Source organism: Pristiophorus japonicus, chromosome 9 (assembly GCF_044704955.1).
Source record: "Pristiophorus japonicus isolate sPriJap1 chromosome 9, sPriJap1.hap1, whole genome shotgun sequence".
In the NCBI taxonomy this organism is placed as follows: Eukaryota; Metazoa; Chordata; class Chondrichthyes; family Pristiophoridae; genus Pristiophorus; species Pristiophorus japonicus.
This window is the reverse complement of record NC_091985.1, coordinates 66,553,531-66,578,438: the sequence shown is the minus strand read 5'-3', so window position 1 is coordinate 66,578,438 and position 24,908 is coordinate 66,553,531. Positions and strand designations below refer to the sequence as shown.

Below are 24,908 nucleotides of genomic sequence, written 5' to 3'. Positions count from 1 at the left end.
GTTGATGGCCCCAAGAGAAAAAAAATCAATAGGTGGAATCTCCATTTTGAGATATTTCAGCCTGGGAAAATAATGTCTTATTTTTAAATGGATTAGTAATTTAGCTTTAATCTGTCCTAGATCTCAGTACTAATATTACCTGAAGTTGACAGGTATTGCTAATATTTATTTGTTGACTTCCAACCTGCCATTCTACTTGTTTGTTGAAATAATCATTGTGGCTGAAATTGAGGATTCTGTTCTTTTGTTCAGCTATGATCTGAACAGGAAGGGGAGTTGATTAATTGGATTTGTACATATTTAGATGGCTAAGCATAGATTTTGGCTAGTATCTCCTGCAGAGGATTAAATAACTCCCATGGATTTGGATAAAATAGGAAGGAAAATCTGTGCATAATATGCCCTTCTGTATACATGCAATGTGTGCATAAGTGCAAAACAAATATTACATTTCATGCATGCTGTGAATGGCCCGATCCACCAATACAGGGGAGCTGGTCTCAAAATAGCATAATAATGCCTATTTGAAATATGTATTTCTAAATTTATTGTATCTAACCACAAAGTTATTAATTGCATCTGGAATACTGCACTGCAACAGATTGCATTTTGCAGTATTACAGGTTACAATGGGCCTGATATTTATTCGGAACCGGGATTGCGGGGGGTGGGGAGGGAAGACTTTTTTTTGATGGAAACTCCGGTTTCCTGTAGATTTTAATGGCAGGGTGTCTTTTTATATTTGTTCAACATATTTCCCGCCCAGCAGCCAGCCACATTGACAGGCTGGCTCTCTGTTGGGTGGGAAAGCAACTGGGACACGGATGTCAGTTAAGTCTAATATCGTGGCATGATGGGGGTGGGTCCGGACGTCGCGCAGGATGGTGGGTGCTGGGGTTCAGACATCGCGCAGGATGGTGGGTGCTGGAGTTCAGGCATCGCGCAGGATGGTGGGTGCTGGGGTTGGGCCATCGCGCAGGATGGTGGGTGCTGGGGTTGGGCCATCGCGCGGGATGGTGGGTGCTGGGGTTGGGCCATCGCGCGGGATGGTGGGTGCTGGGGTTGGGCCATCGCGTGGGATGGTGGGTGCTGGGGTTCAGGCATCGCGCAGGATGGTGGGTGCCGGGGTTCAGGCATCGCGCAGGATGGTGGGTGCTGGGGTTCAAGCATCGCGCAGGATGGTGGGTGCTGGGGTTGGGCCATCGCGCAGGATGGTGGGTGCTGGGGTTCAGGCATCGCGCAGGATGGTGGGTGCTGGGGTTCAAGCATCGCGCAGGATGGTGGGTGCTGGGGTTGGGCCATCGCGCAGGATGGTGGGTGCTGGGGTTCAGGCATCGCGCAGGATGGTGGGTGCTGGAGTTCAGGCATCGCGCAGGATGGTGGGTGCTGGGGTTCCGCCATCGCGCAGGATGGTGGGTGCTGGGGTTGGGCCATCGCGCGGGATGGTGGGTGCTGGGGTTGGGCCATCGCGCGGGATGGTGGGTGCTGGGGTTGGGCCATCGCGCGGGATGGTGGGTGCTGGGGTTCAGGCATCGCGCAGGATGGTGGGTGCCGGGGTTCAGGCATCGCGCAGGATGGTGGGTGCCGGGGTTCAAGCATCGCGCAGGATGGTGGGTGCTGGGGTTGGGCCATCGCGCAGGATGGTGGGTGCCGGGGTTCAGGCATCGCGCAGGATGGTGGGTGCTGGGGTTCAAGCATCGCGCAGGATGGTGGGTGCTGGGGTTGGGCCATCGCGCAGGATGGTGGGTGCTGGGGTTCAGGCATCGCGCAGGATGGTGGGTGCTGGGGTTCAGGCATCGCGCAGGATGGTGGGTGCTGGAGTTCAGGCATCGCGCAGGATGGTGGGTGCTGGGGTTCCGTCATCGCGCAGGATGGTGGGTGCTGGGGTTGGGCCATCGCGCGGGATGGTGGGTGCTGGGGTTGGGCCATCGCGCGGGATGGTGGGTGCTGGGGTTGGGCCATCGCGCGGGATGGTGGGTGCTGGGGTTGGGCCATCGCGCGGGATGGTGGGTGCTGGGGTTGGGCCATCGCGCGGGATGGTGGGTGCTGGGGTTCAGGCATCGCGCAGGATGGTGGGTGCCGGGGTTCAGGCATCGCGCAGGATGGTGGGTGCTGGGGTTCAAGCATCGCGCAGGATGGTGGGTGCTGGGGTTGGGCCATCGCGCAGGATGGTGGGTGCCGGGGTTCAGGCATCGCGCAGGATGGTGGGTGCTGGGGTTCAAGCATCGCGCAGGATGGTGGGTGCTGGGGTTGGGCCATCGCGCAGGATGGTGGGTGCTGGGGTTCAGGCATCGCGCAGGATGGTGGGTGCTGGGGTTCAAGCATCGCGCAGGATGGTGGGTGCTGGGGTTGGGCCATCGCGCAGGATGGTGGGTGCCGGGGTTCAGGCATCGCGCAGGATGGTGGGTGCTGGGGTTCAAGCATCGCGCAGGATGGTGGGTGCTGGGGTTCAAGCATCGCGCAGGATGGTGGGTGCTGGGGTTGGGCCATCGCGCAGGATGGTGGGTGCTGGGGTTCAGGCATCGCGCAGGATGGTGGGTGCTGGAGTTCAGGCATCGCGCAGGATGGTGGGTGCTGGGGTTCCGCCATCGCGCAGGATGGTGGGTGCTGGGGTTGGGCCATCGCGCGGGATGGTGGGTGCTGGGGTTGGGCCATCGCGCGGGATGGTGGGTGCTGGGGTTGGGCCATCGCGCGGGATGGTGGGTGCTGGGGTTGGGCCATCGCGCGGGATGGTGGGTGCTGGGGTTGGGCCATCGCGCGGGATGGTGGGTGCTGGGGTTGGGCCATCGCGCGGGATGGTGGGTGCTGGGGTTCAGGCATCGCGCAGGATGGTGGGTGCCGGGGTTCAGGCATCGCGCAGGATGGTGGGTGCTGGGGTTCAAGCATCGCGCAGGATGGTGGGTGCTGGGGTTGGGCCATCGCGCAGGATGGTGGGTGCTGGGGTTGGGCCATCGCGCAGGATGGTGGGTGCTGGGGTTCAGGCATCGCGCAGGATGGTGGGTGCTGGGGTTCAAGCATCGCGCAGGATGGTGGGTGCTGGGGTTGGGCCATCGCGCAGGATGGTGGGTGCCGGGGTTCAGGCATCGCGCAGGATGGTGGGTGCTGGGGTTCAAGCATCGCGCAGGATGGTGGGTGCTGGGGTTCAAGCATCGCGCAGGATGGTGGGTGCTGGGGTTGGGCCATCGCGCAGGATGGTGGGTGCTGGGGTTCAGGCATCGCGCAGGATGGTGGGTGCTGGAGTTCAGGCATCGCGCAGGATGGTGGGTGCTGGGGTTCCGCCATCGCGCAGGATGGTGGGTGCTGGGGTTGGGCCATCGCGCGGGATGGTGGGTGCTGGGGTTGGGCCATCGCGCGGGATGGTGGGTGCTGGGGTTGGGCCATCGCGCGGGATGGTGGGTGCTGGGGTTCAGGCATCGCGCAGGATGGTGGGTGCCGGGGTTCAGGCATCGCGCAGGATGGTGGGTGCTGGGGTTCAAGCATCGCGCAGGATGGTGGGTGCTGGGGTTGGGCCATCGCGCAGGATGGTGGGTGCCGGGGTTCAGGCATCGCGCAGGATGGTGGGTGCTGGGGTTCAAGCATCGCGCAGGATGGTGGGTGCTGGGGTTGGGCCATCGCGCAGGATGGTGGGTGCTGGGGTTCAGGCATCGCGCAGGATGGTGGGTGCTGGGGTTCAGGCATCGCGCAGGATGGTGGGTGCTGGAGTTCAGGCATCGCGCAGGATGGTGGGTGCTGGGGTTCCGCCATCGCGCAGGATGGTGGGTGCTGGGGTTGGGTCATCGCGCGGGATGGTGGGTGCTGGGGTTGGGCCATCGCGCGGGATGGTGGGTGCTGGGGTTGGGCCATCGCGCGGGATGGTGGGTGCTGGGGTTCAGGCATCGCGCAGGATGGTGGGTGCTGGAGTTCAGGCATCGCGCAGGATGGTGGGTGCTGGGGTTCCGCCATCGCGCAGGATGGTGGGTGCTGGGGTTGGGTCATCGCGCGGGATGGTGGGTGCTGGGGTTGAGCCATCGCGCGGGATGGTGGGTGCTGGGGTTGGGCCATCGCGCGGGATGGTGGGTGCTGGGGTTCAGGCATCGCGCAGGATGGTGGGTGCCGGGGTTCAGGCATCGCGCAGGATGGTGGGTGCTGGGGTTCAAGCATCGCGCAGGATGGTGGGTGCTGGGGTTGGGCCATCGCGCAGGATGGTGGGTGCCGGGGTTCAGGCATCGCGCAGGATGGTGGGTGCTGGGGTTCAAGCATCGCGCAGGATGGTGGGTGCTGGGGTTGGGCCATCGCGCAGGATGGTGGGTGCTGGGGTTCAGGCATCGCGCAGGATGGTGGGTGCTGGGGTTCAGGCATCGCGCAGGATGGTGGGTGCTGGAGTTCAGGCATCGCGCAGGATGGTGGGTGCTGGGGTTCCGCCATCGCGCAGGATGGTGGGTGCTGGGGTTGGGCCATCGCGCGGGATGGTGGGTGCTGGGGTTGGGCCATCGCGCGGGATGGTGGGTGCTGGGGTTGGGCCATCGCGCGGGATGGTGGGTGCTGGGGTTGGGCCATCGCGCGGGATGGTGGGTGCTGGGGTTCAGGCATCGCGCGGGATGGTGGGTGCTGGGGTTCAGGCATCGCGCAGGATGGCGGGTGCTGGGGTTCAGGCATCGCGCAGGATGGCGGGTGCTGGGGTTGGGCCATCGCGCAGGATGGTGGGTGCTGGGGTTCAGGCATCGCGCGGGATGGTGGGTGCTGGGATTGGGCCATCGCGCGGGATGGTGGGTGCCGGGGTTCAGGTATCGCGCAGGATGGTGGGTGCTGGGGTTCAGGCATCGCGCAGGATGGTGGGTGCTGGGATTGGGCCATCGCGCGGGATGGTGGGTGCTGGGATTGGGCCATCGCGCGGGATGGTGGGTGCCGGGGTTCAGGTATCGCGCAGGATAGTGGGTGCTGGGGTTCAGGCATCGCGCAGGATGGTGGGTGCTGGGATTGGGCCATCACGCGGGATGGTGGGTGCTGGGGTTGGGCCATCGCGCAGGATGGTGGGTGCTGGGGTTCAGGCATCGCGCAGGATGGTGGGTGCTGGGGTTCAGGCATTGCGCAGGATGGTGGGTGCTGGGATTGGGCCATCGCGCAGGATGGTGGGTGCTGGGGTTGGGCCATCGCGCAGGATGGTGGGTGCTGGGGTTCAGGCATCGCGCAGGATGGTGGGTGCTGGGGTTCAGGCATCGCGCAGGATGGTGGGTGCTGGGGTTGGGCCATCGCGCAGGATGGTGGGTGCTGGGGTTCAGGCATCGCGCAGGATGGTGGGCGCTGGGGTTGGGCCATCGCGCAGGATGGTGGGTGCTGGGGTTCAGGCATCGCGCAGGATGGTGGGTGCTGGGATTGGGCCATCGCGCGGGATGGTGGGTGCCGGGGTTCAGGTATCGCGCAGGATGGTGGGTGCCGGGGTTCAGGTATCGCGCAGGATGGTGGGTGCTGGGGTTGGGCCATCGCGCAAGATGGTGGGTGCTGGGGTTCAGGCATCGTGCAGGATGGTGTAGTGGGAAGGGAAGTCAGACATCGCGTGGGATTGGGGGTAGGGGGAGGAAAAGAATCAGACATTGCGCGGGATGGGGGAGGGTCAGACATCGTGTGGGGGGGAAGAGGTTAGACATAGTGTGGCGTGGTGGAGGGGGAGGTCAGATATTGTGGGGGGGGGGGCGGGTGGGTGGAGGGGGAGAAGAAAGATGTCTGACATTGCGTGGGACGGTGGCTTGGGCGGGTTCGGACATTGCGCGGGATGGTGGTGGGGGTGGTTCGGACATTGCGCGGGATGGTGGTGGGGAGTTGTCGGACATTGCGCGGGATGGTGGTGGGGGTGGTTCGGACATTGCGCGGGATGGTGGTGGGGAGTTGTCGGACATTGCGCGGGATGGTGGTGGGGGTGGTTCGGACATTGCGCGGGATGGTGGAGGGATATTGGACGTGGTGCAGGGTGTTGGACGCAGCGCGGGGGGGAGGCGGGGATTGGACATCGTGGGTGTTGGGATCGGCTGATTGTGGGTGGGTGGGCGGGGTGGGAGGGGGCTGTCTGATTGCATGTAGGTTAGCTTGTTGGGCCTGGGGGAGCACGTCTGCTCCTCCTGGACCATAAGCAATGCAATAAAGGCTCATGCCTCATAAATCCAACCCTTCTCTCTTCCTTTTACCTGGTGGGATTCCCGAGGCCCAGAAGCGGCCAGTTTGTGCGTTTTGGTTTTGAGAATTAAATTTTTTTTTACCTTGCCACCTACCACCCACATGTCCTTGGGGATTAAAATTCCCCCCAATGAGTCAAGAAACTAGTGAATGATTGGCTGAAGATTTTGGATCACAGCTTGGAATTAATCAAAAATGAAGAGTGAGCTTGATTTATTTTTGTGACAATTTCTATTTAAGTGAAGTGAACTGCATTAATTTTACAAAAGTGAATCTGTAGTTATTTAACCCAACTGGCTCAAAAATCAAAATAATTTATGATTTTAGCATATGAAGGATAAAACGCAATATCGTGAGATTGCTCAAAAACATAAAGTCTGTCCTTAAATAGTTATCTGGTATAGGACAATAATCCCTTCACTGGCACAAATCTGTTTTTCAGGTGTTTTTAAAGTGCATCCAGGGTGGCATTAACAGAGATTCCTCGTAATACTGCTGGAAATCTGAAATAAAAACAAAAACTTCTGGAAAAACTTAGCAGGTCTGGCGGCAGCATCTGTGGAGAGAGAAACAGAGTTAACGTTTCAGGTTGATGACCCTTCGTCCGAATTGTAAACCACCGAGGACACTGATTATTTCCAGCATTTTCTGTTTTTATTTCATTAAGTACAAGTCTTTCTCCGACTGAGATTCAAAGGTTAGTCCTAAATTGAGTATGGAGTGTTGCTGAGAGCCCACCGTCAGCAGGGACTAGATTGAAACTGCTCGAGCTCAACCCACGTCGGGTAACATCACACTACAGATACTAGTCTGAGACCAATAACTGGAATTTGACATCCCACGTGACCAACCACTTATTTTACTGGTTGCATGTTGCTGTATTGTGTTCACAAGCAAAGAACCAGTTTGCCCACTCCAACCCAGCCATTCTATAATTCTAGGAGAGAACAGGCATGACTAGCACTTCTTTCCTAACATAAAAAATAAGTTCTATATTTTTCCCGGGTGGCACAATGCAATTTGTTAAGTTTTACTACACCCGGTGCGAACATAAATGCATGGCAACCTATTTGAGGTGGCTTCAGTGCACATGGAGACATATTACCAGTTATGACTACCAGTTATAATCCAGATTTTGCAATGATGCACACTTGAAACTGCTGCACTTTAATGTAAAAGTTGAATTTGTAAGTACCCTTGCAGCCAGCAGAATGAGGAAATTCCCATCCCTTGGGCTGGATTCTACCCAAGGTCCGAGAGGTGAAAGAGCTGTGTATTAATACACTGAATCACCCTGTTCTGCAAAATGTTTGTTTTTAAACCATGATTCAACTTTTCTGTAGAAGATCAAATATAGGTATCCCTGGCACCGTACTCTACTGTATGGCTGGCTTCTTGATCTGTTTCAGCAGTTTATCTGCACCATGCTAAAATGAAAAACAGTACGAGGGTTTTCAAAAAAATGTACACTTCTAAGACGACTTATTTTTTTATTTTAACAGCTCTTTCGAGAAGTAAGAATTATGAAGATTTTGAATCATCCCAATATAGGTATGATAGTACTTTAACCCTATTCAAATGTGTATTAAATACAAATTATTAACTTTAAATAGTCAGTACTTTAAAATGCATTCTATTTGTTGTCTTTCATGAATGTGTCCTGTTTATCTTTATCTTTTCTTTCTAACTTTCTGTTGACAATTATTTATTGTGTAAAAAGTAGCAAACATTTGAAACAGTGTGCTGTCTATGCTACACTTAATTGTTTTGCTTTTCACCATTTTTATTCCCTTTCCAGTTTCTACCGCTCCTGAAGCCAGTGCCTCATGTTGGGATACAGTTTCATGTGCAGTGGCAATTCTTCATTTGTGAGCCTGAACAGTGTGTTTCAGTATCATATTTGACTATTGGGGAGAGATGGTGTAATGCAGCTGAGGCATTTGTCCTTTGCTGAGTCTTAAATGCATCTTTTCCAGCAGGGTACCTGAAGAGTGATCGGAACTAGTTGAAATTTGTCTTCTTTAATCCCTCCCTAGTCTAGTGGTGCTGAGGCCTACGATCAACACCCTAGCTGAAATCCGCTAACTCAGCACAGACCAGTAATTGAACTTGAGATCTTCCTGGTACACGCGATTGTTAATGAAAATCCCCCCCCCCCCCCCCCAAACTCGCAATCCAGCGATTTAACTCCGAAAATTCGCGAATTGAACGGTTGATTAATTCCAAACCAAAACTTCAGTACAGACAAAAAAGCGAACACTGCCCACATGCCCCGCACACCTTTAGTCTATATATAATGTTCCAATTCCAAAAGAGGATGGGCTCCCGTTACCGGGACATTGACGGGCACATTTCAATAGAATCTTCGCAAAGCATAAAGGAGGTATGACCATCCCAGTAAGACACTGACTGACCCTGCAGGTTGATCCAGGGGGAGGGGGAAGAGGAGGAAGAGGGGGAGGGGGAGAGGAGGAGGGACTAACAGCTTGTCTGCTGGTTGAGAAGATAGCGAATTTTCAATGCAAGTTAAGTATGTGGCATATGAGATGGGTATCAAAGCATTTCTTTATGGTTCAAAACTATGAGGGATACAACAGAAGGCTTCCTTTTAATTGATGTGTGAAATCCAGAAACTAAGCTGTGAGGGGAGTTGTAGCCATATGGGAACCAGTTTATGAAGGTAAATGTAAGAGATATGAACACTAAATCCTGCAGAGTATACAAAAAAATTGGATTGAAAAATTCTAATGTGGAATCATCAGACATTAATTTTCTTAAACTGTCTTCACTTTATTCTGGCTAAAATTGTACATAATGGGCTAGAAATTCAGTAAGTTTGCACCTGTTTAGCGATTGGCGAAGCTAAAAGTGTATTTTTTTGGGTGCTAAACGAGTCGCACAAAATTTAGCGCCTGGGCAGAAAATTCAGCAGCGGTTTTGCGCCGGCCCAAAGACGGGCAAAATCGCTAATACCTGAATTTCTAGCCTGTTATGTTGAGGTAGGGATTTAAGGAGGGATATACTTGCACTGGAGGCAGTTCAGAAAAGGTTCACGAGGTTGATTCCTGAGATAGAAAGGTTGAGCAGATTGGGCCTATACTCATTGGAGTTTAGAAGAATGAGAGGTGATCTTATTGAAATATATAAGATACTGAGGGGGCTCGACAAGTTAGATGCAGAGAGGATGTTTCTACCCGTGGGGGAATCTAGAACTAGAGGGCATAGTTTCAGAATAAGGGGTCGCCCATTTAGAACTAAGATGAGGAGGAATTTCCTCTGAGGGTCGTAAATCTGTGAAATTCTCTGCCCCACAGAGCTTTGGAGGCTGGGTCATTGAATATATTTAAGGTGGAGATGGACAGATTTTTGAATGATACGGGAGTCGAGGGTTATGGGGAGCAGGCAGGAAAGTGGAGCTGAGCCCAAGATCAGATCCGCCATGGTTTATTAAATGGCGGTGCAGGCCCGAGGGGCCAGGTGGCCTACTTCTGCTCCTATTTCTTATGTTCTTATGAGCTGGTTTTTCAAGGTGGCTAGAGAAGCAAGAGGTATGGGGTTTAGAGAGGGAATTCCAGAGAAAGAGACGAGGCAGTTAAAAGTTCTGCCACCAATGGTGAGGTGAAGGAACTGGGAACACACACAATCGCAGAGTCAAAAAGCTAAAGGATGCAGGAGGGGTTATAAAACTGGAGGAGGTTGCAGAAAGTTGTATTGAGGTCGTAAAGGGATTTGATGATTCTGACAAAGCTTTCAAATTTAAAAAATGTTGGGGGATACGCTGCCAAAGTTGGTTTGTGAAAATGGGGATAATGGATGAATAGGACTGAGTGTAGAAAAGCATAAGAGTCGCTGGAGTAGAAATTAACCTCCGCCCGAAATGGGGCGCACGTACGGTTTTTGGAGTGTTCTGGCCACCACAATGGATGTGGCAACCTATCCATCGAATTCAGCTCTTCGTGGCTTTTTTTTCCAATGGGCTCGAAGTGGCTTCATCATGGAGGTGAGACGGAGTTTCCGCCGCTGTCGGTCATCAGTGCCGCACTGAAGACATCATCGCCTGGCAAGTCACAATGTCTCTCCCCTTCAGTTTAAAGGGGAGGGCTGCTGCGAACTCTGCATTCATTTTAGTTAGGTCCACTGGGCCACCAGGGAGGGTTTCGGCCAGGCCACTTGTCTGGCAGCCAAGAGGGGATACCAGGCTGGCTGTGTTGACGGCCCAGCCGAACCCACGCCTATAATTGTCGGCCCGACCTGGCAGTTGACCGACAGAAAAAACACATCGTCGACAGCAGTGCCACCCCCCCTTTAAGGATGGCTGCAGCGCCATTTCACAGAGTGCACTGGCAGCAAAAGTTGTCGGGGGCACCGGCCAGCGGCGGGGCCGCTCCAGCGGGGCAATTTCACGAGGGGATCCCCGTCAGATGGTAAGGGATCGGTGCATGCACGCTGCGACGGGAAAACGGGTGGAGTGGTCCAGGACACCGCTCCGCTCCTGAGGAAGGGCAATTTACAAAATGGCAAACCCGCCACGGACAGTTGACGGCCATTCTGCACCGCCCCAACACCACCGCTTTCAGGCGGTCAGAGGCCTTATCGGAAGGGGCAATTTCAGTTGGACAAGTCAGAAATTATGGAGGTTAGAATGCCAGCGCCAGAAAAAGGACTTTGGAGAAAAATAATCTGTCCGTGACAAAAACATGGATAAAGGGTTTCAGCAGTGCAAGAGTTGAGGTAGGAGCAGAAATGGGCAGTGTTAGAGATGGAAACAAGAAGTTATGGTGGTTGGTAGGATGTTGGGTTTGGAGCTCACCTCTTGATCAAACAGAAGTCAAGGGGGCCGAAATTCAGCTCCCCAACAAGGCCTTCTACCGCCAGAAAGCGGTGGCCGGGCAGTGGAATCGAGTGGCCGCCAACTTCCGGAAGCGCCAGAGAACGTCGGCTCTGGGATTTTTCCGGCGGTCCCCACTTCCGCCCCACTGCTGCCGACCATCCTAAGTGCATCATCAATGGCGCACCGCCGATCTGCCGCACCTCCCGCGAAATTTATCTCCAAAAATCTTTAATCCACCGCGCGGTGCCCCCCGACAGCTTTTTCTGTCGGTGCACGTTGCTTTCAGTCTGTGAGCCATGGCAGTGCGGCGGCCCTTCAAGAGAAGGGCGCACTGCCGCGGCCGCCATGTTCTTTTTTTTTTTGTCGGCCAACTGCCAGGTCAGGTCGACAATTATGCCCTGGGTTCGGCCGGGCTGCCAGCGGGCAGACTCGCACCCCCGTCGTGGGTGCCAGACCGCTGGCCCGGCCGAAACCTCCCTGGTGGCCCAGTTTCAAAATGCCGCAGGCTCTCCCCTTTAAGTGAAGGGGAGAGCGTGGTGACGCACACGCGTCATAACATCATCTCCGCTCCGCTGCTGACTGACAGAGACTCTGCACCACCTCCACTTCCATCCCCATTATGACCGACTTCTGGTCCGCATCCAAAAATAACGCCGAAGAACAGAATTTACCGAAAGAGGCCACCTCATCCAAAGCGGCGGAAAAAAATACTTCATGAGCGGATGGTGCGACTTGTTTTGGGCGAAGGTAAATTTTGGCCCCAAGGTCTCTGGTTCAGCCTTAATGAGTGGCTGGGGAGGAGGATGGAGTCGGTGACGAGGACAGAGTTTATGATGGTGGCCAAAAACAACAATAAAACATTTTGTTACTTCTGGACTATCTCAGACACAGCATGTAGAATAGCATAGGTTTTGGTCTTGGCTCACAGGAGAGTTGAGGCTTGATTTAAGGCTTCAGGCAGGCAGTGGGCAGAATGCTCGCAGGTGGCCCAAGCCATAAATATCTATGCTTAATTGTATAACTAATTTATATTAAGTCATCGTAATCTTAAGCTGAGATACATGACTGCGTGGTGATAATGGGTCGGATTTTTAAAAAGTTTTTGTAAAGCATTTTCAGATGCAGTAATATGGTTTTGTAAAGAGCTGTGACCTGTTGGAGATTAAATAAAGTCACTAATGAGGTTCATAAACCCACTGTCAATCTATATTGGTTTATTTTTGGAAAGAAATAGCAACTCATGATTTCTTAGCAAATCTCAACTTTTAAGAGTTTGTCTCATAATTTATGAGATGGTGGGATTCGAATTGCTGCAATTAATACAGAGTGTGATTTATTTCCCAGTAAAGTATCACAGAATGGCTTGTCTGAAATGGCTCACTGAGGACAATTCACATCTAATTAGGATGAGGCCCTACCATTATCATTTGCATACTTCGTTTTGTGTAGTGTTTGGTTTGGGGAAATAAAGATGACAAATATTTGTAGTGTCATGTGTGATGTATCTTTCTTTTATATAATTGGCTAGTTGGAACTGTTCTTTGTTTCTCTGACATGAGTTTCAAAAGCTAAATCCTTAATTAGTTTATGTTCTTGTGTTTTACCCCACTCTATCAGCACTGTCTGCTTTCTTTTGTATTGCTTTCGTACACAGCTGTTAGTTAAATCAACTTTTGCACCACTAAGGCTTAATTTTGTAAGAAATTACCTCCCATTTAAAAACAAAAAGAAATGTAATTATATATTTTGTGTAGTTGCAATTTGGTTTACCAAAGAAAATGATTTGATTGGAATACTAATGTACAGTAGTAAAGCTCATTCTTTTACAAGTGATAAATCTTTGTCCCAAGACACACAAGGAATTAATTTTTATGAAAGTGTACTAGACATTTTCATAGCATCTTTACTAAATGCATATTTAATTGAAAGTAACATTTAGAGAATATTCCTAGGTAGTCTTTATACTGGGATTTTTGTAGTCGACACCCTTCTTACTTCACCGAGGCGTACGAGAGCACAGACCTTACACTAAACATCCGCTAAAGGTCCTCCACCAACCTGCCCCCGCCACACAGCACTGCCCCATGGTTATCAAAATCCACAACAAGGCCTTGGACAACGTGGACCATTTCCCATACCTCGGGAGCCTACTGTCAACAAGGACAGACATCAACGACTAGGTCCAACACTGCCTTCAGTGTGCCAGCACAGCCTTCAGTCGCCTGAGGAAGAGAGTGTTTAAAGACTAGGACCTCAAACCCGGCACCAAGCTCATGATTACAGTGCAGTGGTGATATCCGCCCTCCTATATGGCTCAGAGACAGGGATTATGTACAGCAGGCACCTCAAAACACTGGAGAAGTACCACCAATGCTGCCTCCGCAAGATCCTGCAAATCCACTGGCAGGATAGGCGCACCAACGTTAGTGTTCTCGCTCAGGCCAACATCCCCAGCATCAAACCACTGACCGCGCTCGATCGGCTTCGCTGGACGGGCCACATCGTCTGCATGTCTGACATGAGACCCCAAAGCAAGCACTCTACTCAGAGTTCTGACATGGCAAGCGAGCTCCAGGTGGGCAGAGGAAACACTTCAAGGACACCTTGAAAGCCTCCTTGAAAAAATGTAACACTCCCACCGACACCTGGGAATCCCTGGCCCAAGACCGCCCAAAGTGGAGGAAAAGCATCCGGAAAGCCGCTGAACATCTCGAGTCTCTTTGCCGAGAGCAAGCCAAAGCCAAGCGCAGACAGCAGAAGGAGCGCACGACAACCCAGGCCCTCCACCCACCTGTTCCTTCAACCACTGTCTGCCTCACCTGTGACAGAGACTGTGTGAAGGAAACAGAATAAATCAGCTTCATTTAAACTATTTTCTATAGCCAGTGTTTTCATCTTTAACACATATAAGCAGCATTGCCTGGCCTTTACCTTCTCTTGCCAACTCACCAGCTAGTGTTGGATGGACCGATCAGTGGAGATTTAGTGAAGGGCTGAACATGTGATTTCATGTGAAGCAACATGACCTTGATGATCAGGTTTTTTTTAAAAAGTCAATTAGAAGTCATTTTATCTGCATGTGTGAATGGGGACAGGATCAGTCTCAATTGTTCCAATGAAGCTCAACGCAAGCTCGAGGAACATCAATCTCATCTTTTGTTCAACAATTTCAGACCATAACCTCTGCCCATATTTGGCTCCCTTACAGCCCCCCCCCTCCCCAAACATATGTAATTTTTTTTCTCCATCTCCCATGGCAGCTGGTGGTAATTCCGCCATTCACACCCTATCTAGATTTACCTTTTTCTAACTTCTACCATTATCATTTCAAATCGGCTCATCATCCCTTTTGTCTCTCTAACCTCTCCTGTCTTCCACCCGATCACAGACCTTCTCTTTTTTTGTTGTTCCCTCCGCCTTTCAGTGCTCCTTCATTTCAAACATTTGCCAGTTCTGACGAAGGGTCATCGACCTGAAATGTTTTTCTCTCCACAGGTGCTGCCTGACCCGCTGAGATTTCCAGCATTTTCTGTTTTTATTTCAGTCTCAATTATGTTAACTAGCTTGGCACACCCATTCTGCTGGTGCATAAAGGATAGCCAATAGGTGAGGTACTTGAGGACTGCTGGCACTTGTGGAACTATAGCCGTAGGTCTGTCCACAAAATCGGCACCTCTAGGAGAGAAAGTGGGGGGAATGTACCTATTTGAGAAAAGTACACTGAAATTGAATGGTTTCAAATGCTGGCATGGACTGGTTGGGCGAAATGGCCTGTTTCTGTGCTGTATATCCTATGTAATATTTAATAGCTCTAGTACCAACAGTTTTTAAGATAAATTCTGTTAGCAGCAACATTGCAATTAATTCAAAAAGGTCAAGTTTATAATATCACTACACAAAGCAATTTTCTCCCTGTATATATTAGAGTACAAACCACTGGTTTGCAAATGGCACGTTGTCTAAAGCGGTGTTGCGCAAGATAAAGCTGATCTCTTGCACCGCAGGTAAATAATGAAGCATATTTAACTTCAAAAATGAAATCTATAGCGACACCCCAGCCCACTGAAATTTCATTTGTAATAAACTCTGGGTCAGAGCGACACTGCCAGAGTCGTGAAGAGCAGGCCACAGACGACTTATGTTATTGCAGCTATGGAGGAATGGTGTGTGGTGCACTGAACTGTAAGGTCATTGTGAGATCCAACTATAAACCAGGGATGCGAATTTAAAACAAGTTTCTGAAGAACAGTTCAAAAACTTAAAGGATTAATCTCCTGAATATGAAATAAAATTGCTTTGTGTAGTGATATTATAAACTTGACCTTTTTGAATTAATTATAATGTTGCTGCTAACAGTGACCAGAGTAATTTATCCCCCACAGTCTTTACTATTTCAATAATTATTTCAATAATATTTATTATTTATAAGAAATCTTTTCCCCTTCTCTTTTCTAGTTAAGTTATTTGAAGTAATTGAAACTGAGAAGACACTGTATTTAATTATGGAGTATGCAAGTGGGGGTAAGTTAAGGCTTTGACTGTTACTTATCACTGATGCACAGCATGTGGTTTCTACACGGGGGAAAAAACTCACTGAAATAACTATCATGCTGACAGTTGCAGGATTGATCTCTCTTAAAGTAGTTGTCCTATTTGATATTGTTTCAAAAGCTAAGTTATTGTTTGTTCAGGATTGTGGTATATGTCTCTTTCAGCCTTTTCCCTTTTTTAAAAAAAATGATGTTTTTAATATACTATCCCCTCCCCTTCCTGCCAGTCCCATGTTCCTATATAGAATGGTACAAAGACAGCTGCTTAGGGCAGTCAAGTGTATAGTTTGGTACCAGGGAAAATAGGCACTCCTTTTGGAGGATGAGAACTAGCAGTTGCAGCTCTGTGTTAAAGCTGTTGTAAAATGACGAGCTTAGTTAATTGGTAGTTAAATGGCTTATTTTTCTATTCTATTTTGTAAAGAAAATGAAAAATGTTAACATTAAAATATTGCTTTTTAACCACCGCCAATGTTCCCTGTGCAGGTTAGCTCATTTTAATGTTTAGTCATGTTTGGTGTACATTTTTCTATATGTGCATTTTCTGTTGAGCTAAGAGTTGAAAGTGGTATTATTTATTTAGAATCATAATCCACAGCACATGATAACTAAAAGATAACAAACTAGGTTATACCAAATTATCTTAAAATTATAAATAAAGGAATTCTTATTCATTACTATACCTTCTCTCTCTATAATTCTCTACATTGTTCCAGCAATCTCCTTTTAAACTCTGCCCCAGAAAATTGTAGGTAGCATCATGTTAAATAGTGTGACAATAGAGCTTTTAGTGGCAGTAGAATGTCTAGTGCATCTAATTTCATCTAAAAACACTACAGGAAAACAGCATTGGAGTGCAGTAATGTTACATTAGATACATCAGACTGGTCATAATGTGTGTGGTGTTTTTCAAGCTTTGTCCCGCTCAAAAATAAGTCTGACACATTCTACTCTAGCTGTGAAGCCCTGGATCATGGAGATTTTCATAATCACTATCCATTTAGCTTTGTGATTAATCAGAAAGGCACACAGTTCAAACAGGGAAGCTTGTCGTGGTCTTTTTCCTCTAGTTGGATCAGTCCCGTCCAATTTTAATTGTTGCATAAGGATAAACTCCCAATTTATTCAAGGAATCCTGGATGATAAACTGCAGTTTACTTAAAGGGGTGCTGTCTTCATGAAATGAGTGACAAATAATTGTTTGCTTTGAAGAGTGGGAGGGGCTGTGCATTATTTTGATCTTGATGATCACTCAGTTGTACAATTTGTTGAGACTGATGACGTAACCGAATCAATTAAAGGCTTTTTTTTTAATCCTGAAACGGGTTGTCCTTTTAAATATATGCGAAATTACAAAAAATGCAATTTTCCTCCCATTCAGACTTGTCCTGTAAATTGTTTTTTTATTATACTACCACTTGCCATTAATTGTATTTTTTATTTTTGGGTAATTATTTTGTTTTATAGGGTCAGCTGTGGTTCAGTGGGTAGCACACTCACCTCTGAGTCAGAAGGTTGTGGGTTCAAGTCCCACTGCAGGAACTTGAGCACATAAATCTATGCTGACACTCCAGTGCACTGCTGAAGGAGTGCTGCACTGTCGGAAGTGCCGTCTTTCGGATGAGACGTTAAACGTCTGCCCCCTCAGGTGGACTTAAAAGATCCCATGGCACTATTTCAAAGAAAGGCAGGGGAGCTAGCCCCAGTGTCCTGACCAATATTTATCCCTCAATCAACATAACTAAAACAGATTATCTGGTTATCGTCACATTGCTGTTTGTGGGAGTTTGCTGTGCGCAAGTTGACTGCGCGTTTCCTACATTATAACAGTGACTGCACTCCAAAAGTACTTAAATGGCTGTAAAGCGCTTTGAGACGTCCGTAGATTGTGAAAGATGTTATATAAATGCAAGTCTTTCTTTTTAACCGATAGCATTATTTTACTGCGGTGCTGCTAACTATTGGTTATAAATTGCTTGCAGCCATAGTAACTGAGTGCTCCACAAACTCCACATGCTGTTTATTGTTTCTGAATTATTAATTTATAATTCTAATCTATGAAAGTAGATTTGTTAGTTACCTTTTATTCAATTCTCAGCTTTGTAGATTAATACGGTACTTGCTGTTGCAATATACAGTAGCTGTTCTTTCTGTTGAGTATCTTCAGTGTGCTTGTAAGTTATGGTTTTTATTCACACTTTTTAAATTACTGAGATGAGACCTTGCTTCCTTTATAACTGTGACCATTATATTAATGTATGCATAGAGTCCAGAAAATATGGATTGTGGCAACACTTACAATAAAATCTGTTGTTTTTCGAAGTTCATTTGAAAAGAGCTCCAAAAAGTGGACTTGTTTAGGAAGAAGTGTAATATTAGACTGCACATTTGGTAAATATGCTTCTTTCTTTTTTTACATCCTTACAATGCAGGAGAAGTTTTTGATTACTTAGTTGCACATGGAAGAATGAAAGAAAAAGAAGCAAGGGCAAAGTTTAGACAGGTGAGTTGAGTATAATGATATAAAAATTTAACTTTAGTTCCTCTTATGACATTCATTATGGATTGTTATAGATTTGTTGCTATGTAAATACAAACATAAATCAACAAGTTTTGTTTCTGTAGGGAAAGGCCAACGATGACCTGTGTTTTACCTTGACAGTCTTTTCTTCTTTTCCATTCCATTACCTTGCCAAGTAACCTTATTGTGTGAGCCTGCGCAGGGACATCACAGCCATGCCTGATTCTGTCCTTATTTGATGTGCACACAAGCATACTTTCTAGAAGGGTGACTGGTTAGTGATTAGAAACAGGAACTCTGACTAACTTCGTTCCTCCTTAGCCCAAGGATGCCCCACCAGCTGCCTGGGCTGAGATCAGTAAATTGAGCACAGATTGAGTATTGAACTTGGGATTTTTCTGGTCTGTATGACCCACCCTCAACCCTTCTGTCCTTGCCAACAACCGTTACATCTCCAACCTCCCTTTACTATCCAAAGTTCTTATACATGTTGCCACCTCCCAAATCTCTGGCTATCTTTCTGCAACTCCATGTTTAAATATCTCCGATCAGGTTTCCATCCCTCCCACAGCACTGCAATATCCCTAACCAAAGTCACAAATTGCATCCTTTGTGACTCTGGTGCATTATCCCCCCTCATCCTCCTCTCTGCAGCCTTCTACACACTGGACCACACCATCCTCCTCCAATGCCTTTCCTCCATTGTCCAGCTCAATGGGATTATCCTTGTTTGGTTCCATTCTTAGTTATCCAATTGTAGCTAGAGCATCTCCACCAATGCCATCTATTCCCATTCCCACATTGTATTCTGGATTCCCCGAGGATCTGTCTTTGATCCCCTCCTCTTCCTCAACTACATGCTATACCTTGAAGACATCATCCACAGTCGTGGTCCACTTCCACATGTACATAACTATACCCAGCTCTATCTCTCTCAACCGCTCCACTGTGTTGTCGGACTGTTTGTCTGCTATCTGGTCTTTGGTGAACAACAATTTTCTCCAGTTAAGCATTGGGAAGACTGAAGTCATCATCTTCGGCCCCCGCCACAAACTCCATACCCTTGTCACCGATGAGTTTTATGTAGGACACTGAATTCAACAATAATTTTCATTTGTATGCAAAAGATAATGATGAATTAGTACGAAGCATTGATTAGGCAACAGGACTACAGCTTTGGGCACGCCATTATAGAAAGGATTTTGAAGCATTGGAAAAGGTGCAGCATAGACTCACTACCAAGAATGAGCTCATATAGTCATCATAAACTTGAAAATGTATGGCATGTTCGCTGAAAGGAAAAAGATTCAGGGATTGAACAGAATTATTGAAAAGTTGCAGAAGTTTAGAGGTAATTCGTGCAAGATCATTTCCAATGGTCAATGAATCGATAATAGCACATAAATTGAGGTTTAGTACTAGACATTTTTTATGTAAAGGATTGTTATAATATTGAATGCATTACTATGAGTGGCAATTGAAGCTGAGTCAACTATGGCATTTAAAAAAGGATGAAACATTTAGAGTATTCAAAGGTCTGGGGAAAGAGCAGGAAAATGGGATTAGAGTGGATTGTTCTTATACGGAGGTTGCACAGACACACTGGGCTGAATGGCCTCTTTATATTTTCACTGTAAATTCTGTAAATTGTATTGCACGTAGAGCGTCCGAAATCCAGAAACCTTGGGACTGAGGCCATTCCGGATTTTGGGTATTTCCAGATTTCAGAACGTCTTTCTGATGTCCCGAATTGGGAAATTCCTGGGCTGAGGTAAGGGGAACGGGAGGCCAGCAGACCGGGGTGTCAGCACCGGGGGGATGGCGGAGCAGAGGGTCGGTGGCCAGGAAAAACCTGTGTTGAAGACCTGCAAAAAAGGCAAGTTAAAAAATTTTTTTAAAATTCTTTTTCAGTGATTTAGGTAAGGGTTTTATGAATTTTTATTTTTTGTTATTTGGAATTTTTTCTGGGGTGGGTGCGGTGTTCTCTCTTGCAGCAATAATTGTTTTTTTAAAAAAAATGTCTAGATTTCAGAACATTTTCCAGATTCCGGACGACCCTGCCACGGATCAGCCTGCTGTCCGGATTCCAGAATCGGAACTCCGGATTTTGGACACTCAACCTGTACCAGAATTGTCATAGCTTCATATTTGGTTGGGTGAACAGATACTGCAAAGAATAGGGCTGACATTCGAACACAACATCTAAGAGAACAGCAAACAAAATAAAATAAAAATTGAATATGTGGCAGCTTGGCTCTGTTGCAGCACTATATCATTTTAGTCAGAAAGTTTTAGGTTCAAACCCTACTCCAAAGCATGATCACATAATCTAGACTGACACGTCAGTGCAAGACATTAAACCAAGGCTTTGTCTGCTTGTTAGATGGACATAATGGATTTCCTGACAGTTTTCTGAAGAAGAGTTGTGAAAGGGGAGGGACATAAAATAGAGAAATGTAGTATGTTCCTTATCAACCTTCATCACTAAAGCCAAAATAGATTAACCGGTCATTCATTTCATTTCTGTTTCTTGCATCTGTGCAAAAATGTGCTGCTGCATTTGCCTACAAAACAACAGTACTACACACAGTAATTAATTAGCTGTGAAGCATTTTGGGACGCTTGAGGACATGAAAAACACTACATACATGGAAGTATTTCTTTCGGTGTAGATACATATTTTGTCATTTATTGAGGGATCTATTACTGATCGGAATAATTCTAATTAAGGTTCAGGTTAACTATCCATATTCTCACAGTATTATAAATGTACTCTGGGACCCTTTTTCAAATTTATATGCAAACAAAAACATTTATTGTGCAGTTTTTGTTTCCAGCAAGTGAAATAGCTGTAATCTAACATCTTGCATATGTAGCAAAATAAACCATTTTAAAAAAATCAACAGTTAATTAATCACCATGAACTCAAGTGTGCTTAATTTTTTAGGATTTGGCGTGTATTCAGGACTTGAAACATTAAATTTATTGCTAATATTCAACAAAACTTAATTTTAAAGAGGTAAGAACTGAGTTGTAGCTCCTTGATAAAATGCAACATCCCCACCGACACTTGGGAGTCCCTGGCCAGAGACCACCCTAGGTGGAGGAAGAGTATCTGGGAGGGCGCTGAGCACCTCGAGTCTTGTCGCCGAGAGCATGCAGAAATCAAGCATAGGCAGCAGAAAGAGCATGCGGCAAACCAGACTCCCCACCCACCCTTTCCTTCACTGACTGTCTGTCCCACCTGTGACAGAGACTGTAATTCCTGTATTGGACTGTACAGTCACCTAAGAACTCACTTTTAGAGTGGAAGCAAGAGCAAGTTATTATTTAAATAGAGAAAGATTGCAAAGTGCTGCAGTACAGCAGGACCTGGGGGTACTTGTGCATGAAACACAGGGAGATGGTATGCAGGTACAGCAAGTGATCAGGAAGGCCAATGGAATCTTGGCCTTTATTGCAAAGGGGATGGAGTATAAAAGCAATTAAGTCTTGTTACAACTGTACAGGGTATTGGTGAGGCCACACCTGGAATACTGCGTGCAGTTTTGGTTTCCATATTTACGAAAGGATATACTTGCTGTGGAGGCTGTTCAGAGAAGGTTCACAAGGTTGATCCTGCGGATGAGGGGGTTGACTTATGAAGAAAGGTTGAGTAGGTTGGGCCTCTACTCATTGGCATTCAGAAAAATGAGAGGTGATCTTATCGAAACATATAAGATTATGAGGGGGCTTAACAAAGTGGATGCAGAGAGGATGTTTCCACTGATGGAAGAGACTAGAACTAGAGGGCATGATCTTAGAATAAGGGGCTGCCCATTTAGAACTGAGATGAGGAGAAATTTCTTTTGAGGGTTGTGAATCTGTGGAATTTGCTGCCTCAGAGAGCTGTGGAAGCTGGGACATTAAGTAAATTTAAGACAGAAATAGACAGTTTCTTAAAGGATAAGGGGTTATGGGGAGCAGTCAGGAAAGTGGAGCTGAGTCCATGATCAGATCAGCCATGATATTGAATGGCGGAGCAGGCGCAAGGGGCCTTATGGTCGACTCCTGCTCCTATTTCTTATGTTCTTATGTTCCTCGATTTTGAGGGACTGCCTATGATGATGAGTACTTGTTCTGTGTACCTTTTAAAATGAGATCTTAATATTTTAATTTTTTTTAAATTTAGCAACTACATTCTTCTACTTCATGTCCCTCCCCTTTCCCAGTCACTCTCTACGTGTGTTTTCTTTACCTTGGAGCGTAGACTTGTGTCAGTGGTATGACTCAGCCAGACTTGCGTCACTAATTTTTATATTTAAAATAGCATGTTGCTACAGCTTCCACAGAATGACCGTGCAGTATACATGTGCTGTATATATTGAATTGCTCTGATTTTTGTGTTTCAGATTGTGTCATCTGTACAATACTGTCATCAGAAGCACATTGTACATAGGGATCTTAAGGTACTTGAAAGCAAAGGGCATTTTGTCTTTTCCTTTCATTCTGCTTTATAAATTTACAGTTGCTGTAGATTGAGACTTTGATCATTAAATAGTCAAATGAACTTTGGAAATTCACAAAAGTAAATATTTGATGCTTCCTTTCTTTAGGCAGAGAATTTGCTTCTTGATGCAGATATGAATATAAAAATTGCGGACTTTGGCTTTAGTAATGAATTTACAATTGGTAACAAATTAGACACATTCTGTGGAAGCCCACCATATGCTGCTCCAGAGCTTTTCCAAGGAAAGAAGTATGATGGGCCAGAGGTGGATGTCTGGAGTCTCGGTGTCATCCTTTACACGCTAGTTAGTGGCTCTCTGCCTTTTGATGGCCAAAATTTAAAGGTAATTTTTTTTTGTTAATTAAAAAAAAAAAGTTATCCATTGTTTTAGTCTTCACATTACACATGTTAATACCCTAAGCAAGAAATTGGTGAGATGTCTTGCTCTCAGGCCTTGGCTTATGCTGCTCTTTCGGTGGCCACATGAAAGTCAGATATAATTTTTAGATCCTCAAGTTGTATTTTTTGTTGTTTTTCCTCATCTTTATATTGGGCAATAGTATTAGGCAGTCCCTCATATCGAGGATGACTTGCTTCCACACCAAAAAGGGATGAGTTCACAGGTGTTTCAATGAGGGACCTGACAACCTATGTCCCGAGCTACATACTAAAGGGTGGAAGATGCCTGTGCATGGATTCTTTTAACACGGGGTGGCTGTTGCACACCAGCCACTACATGGGCTTGACAGAGCTAGGTCTTGATCTGGTGGCGAGGGTTAACCAAGACGACTGGAGACCAGCTCTGCTGCATGGACCTAGTGCGCACGCATGCTCCAACTATCCATAGATAGCAGTGTGTGCTGCCACTGGGCCCTCGCCTCTTCTGGGTGATATTTCTCTATCCTCATCCTATCCTTAATGTTCCTACTAAGATTAAAAACTAGAAAAGCATAGGACTGCACCACTCTGTGGGTTAATATTAGTACAGCAGGGTCTCCCACCTGCCCACTTTCATAGCAAATGTTTTAAAATTCGATTTCAGAAAATATTGCGAAGCAGCATATTTTAAAAAACTTTGATGTCCTCTTCGAACCATCAAATTTCATAGAAAATTTCACTTGTTGGTTTGTTTTCTTCAAATTTTACTGAGGGCTATCCTCACGTGAGGTAATTTTACTGACTGGTTTTGGCACCAGTCTTGGTTCTTCAGATACTTGCTGAATAGAATGTCATAAGAGAGTCAATGATTGAGGATCCAATGATACTTGCAATGTATTAAATTGGCATTTTTTTTTAAGCAGGCACCATTGCAGAGAATGCTATTGTAAATCTGGGCATTAGCAGCTTTGGACTGGGTCTGCAGTGGCTTACATTGCAACGATGAGTTGTTTGTTTTACCCGAGACACTGGCCTCGAAATTAAATCCCTCCCACCCACCGAAATTCTGCCCAACACAATGGGTGGGAGAGGGATTAAAAATGTTTAAGTGGGGAACACATCATTCCCCACGCCCCGCACATGCACATTGCCGTTTTTGTGGCGTGCGAGTGACCCACTGTGGAGGGGTGACACACTAAATTAACATATTAAAATCCCACAGTACAATTGGGAGCCTCATTTAATTTTACCAGTTGCCGCATGAGTTTCCCAAAGCTTGGGAAATGCAGCAGCGAAAGGGAGGAGGGAACTGCTGGCTCAAGAATATAAATGCCTTTGACAGTACTCCTTGTGGGCCAGGAGGAGCAGGAGTGCTCCCTGCCCCACAAGGATGCCTATGGCCTCCCATCTGCCAATCTTGGCTTCTCCCCACTGTCGCGATCGACGATCTCTCTTCCTTCCACCTCCACCCCCCCCCCCCCACTTCCATCGCACCTTCGATCGCCAACCCCCCACCCCAGTCACCCAAGCCCAATCTCTAGCTCACTCCATCCCGCAGTCAACAATGTTACCTCCGCCTCCCCCCAAGCCCCAATCCCTAGCTTCCTCCCTCCTATGATCGGCAGCCTCCCAGCCTCCCCCCGGCCCCAATCTCTAGCTCCCTCCCTCCCGCAATCGGCAATCTCCCCATAAGTATCAAGGTTACTGAGTTTGTTTCAGAAATGGGTATGCCATATGCCCTTGTTGTAATCTGTTATTGTGTAAGTAAGAGCATGGGAGGGGATACTTAACAAAAGCCAATAAAATGGCAAGTGTTTGAGCTTTCTGCCTCAAAGGAAGTTATGATGAACCTTTATCATACAGGATTTAAGGTGATTGGCAGAAGTACCAAAGGCGACATGAGGAAAAACATTTTGACGCAGGGAGTGGTTAGGATCTGGAATGCATTGCCTGAGAGGGTGGTGGAAGCAGATTGAATTAGGCTTTCAAAGG

The 24,908-nt window shown here is 47.5% G+C and overlaps 1 protein-coding gene across 8 annotated transcripts in view; it reads left to right on the top strand.

Annotated features, from left to right (window-relative positions):
* mark1 (MAP/microtubule affinity-regulating kinase 1) overlaps positions 1–24,908 on the top strand; it is a 194,369-nt gene that overhangs the window by 114,312 nt on the left and 55,149 nt on the right. For 7 of the 8 annotated variants that reach the window (XM_070889427.1, XM_070889428.1, XM_070889425.1 and 4 more), the window contains exons 4-8: positions 7,650–7,698; positions 15,434–15,499; positions 17,961–18,031; positions 22,441–22,497; positions 22,645–22,881. In XM_070889427.1, coding sequence (XP_070745528.1) covers positions 7,650–7,698; positions 15,434–15,499; positions 17,961–18,031; positions 22,441–22,497; positions 22,645–22,881 — 480 coding nt within the window. Of the gene's footprint in view, positions 1–6,589; positions 6,835–7,649; positions 7,699–15,433; positions 15,500–17,960; positions 18,032–22,440; positions 22,498–22,644; positions 22,882–24,908 lie in introns of those variants that run through there. The other variant, XM_070889430.1, reaches the window with a different exon arrangement.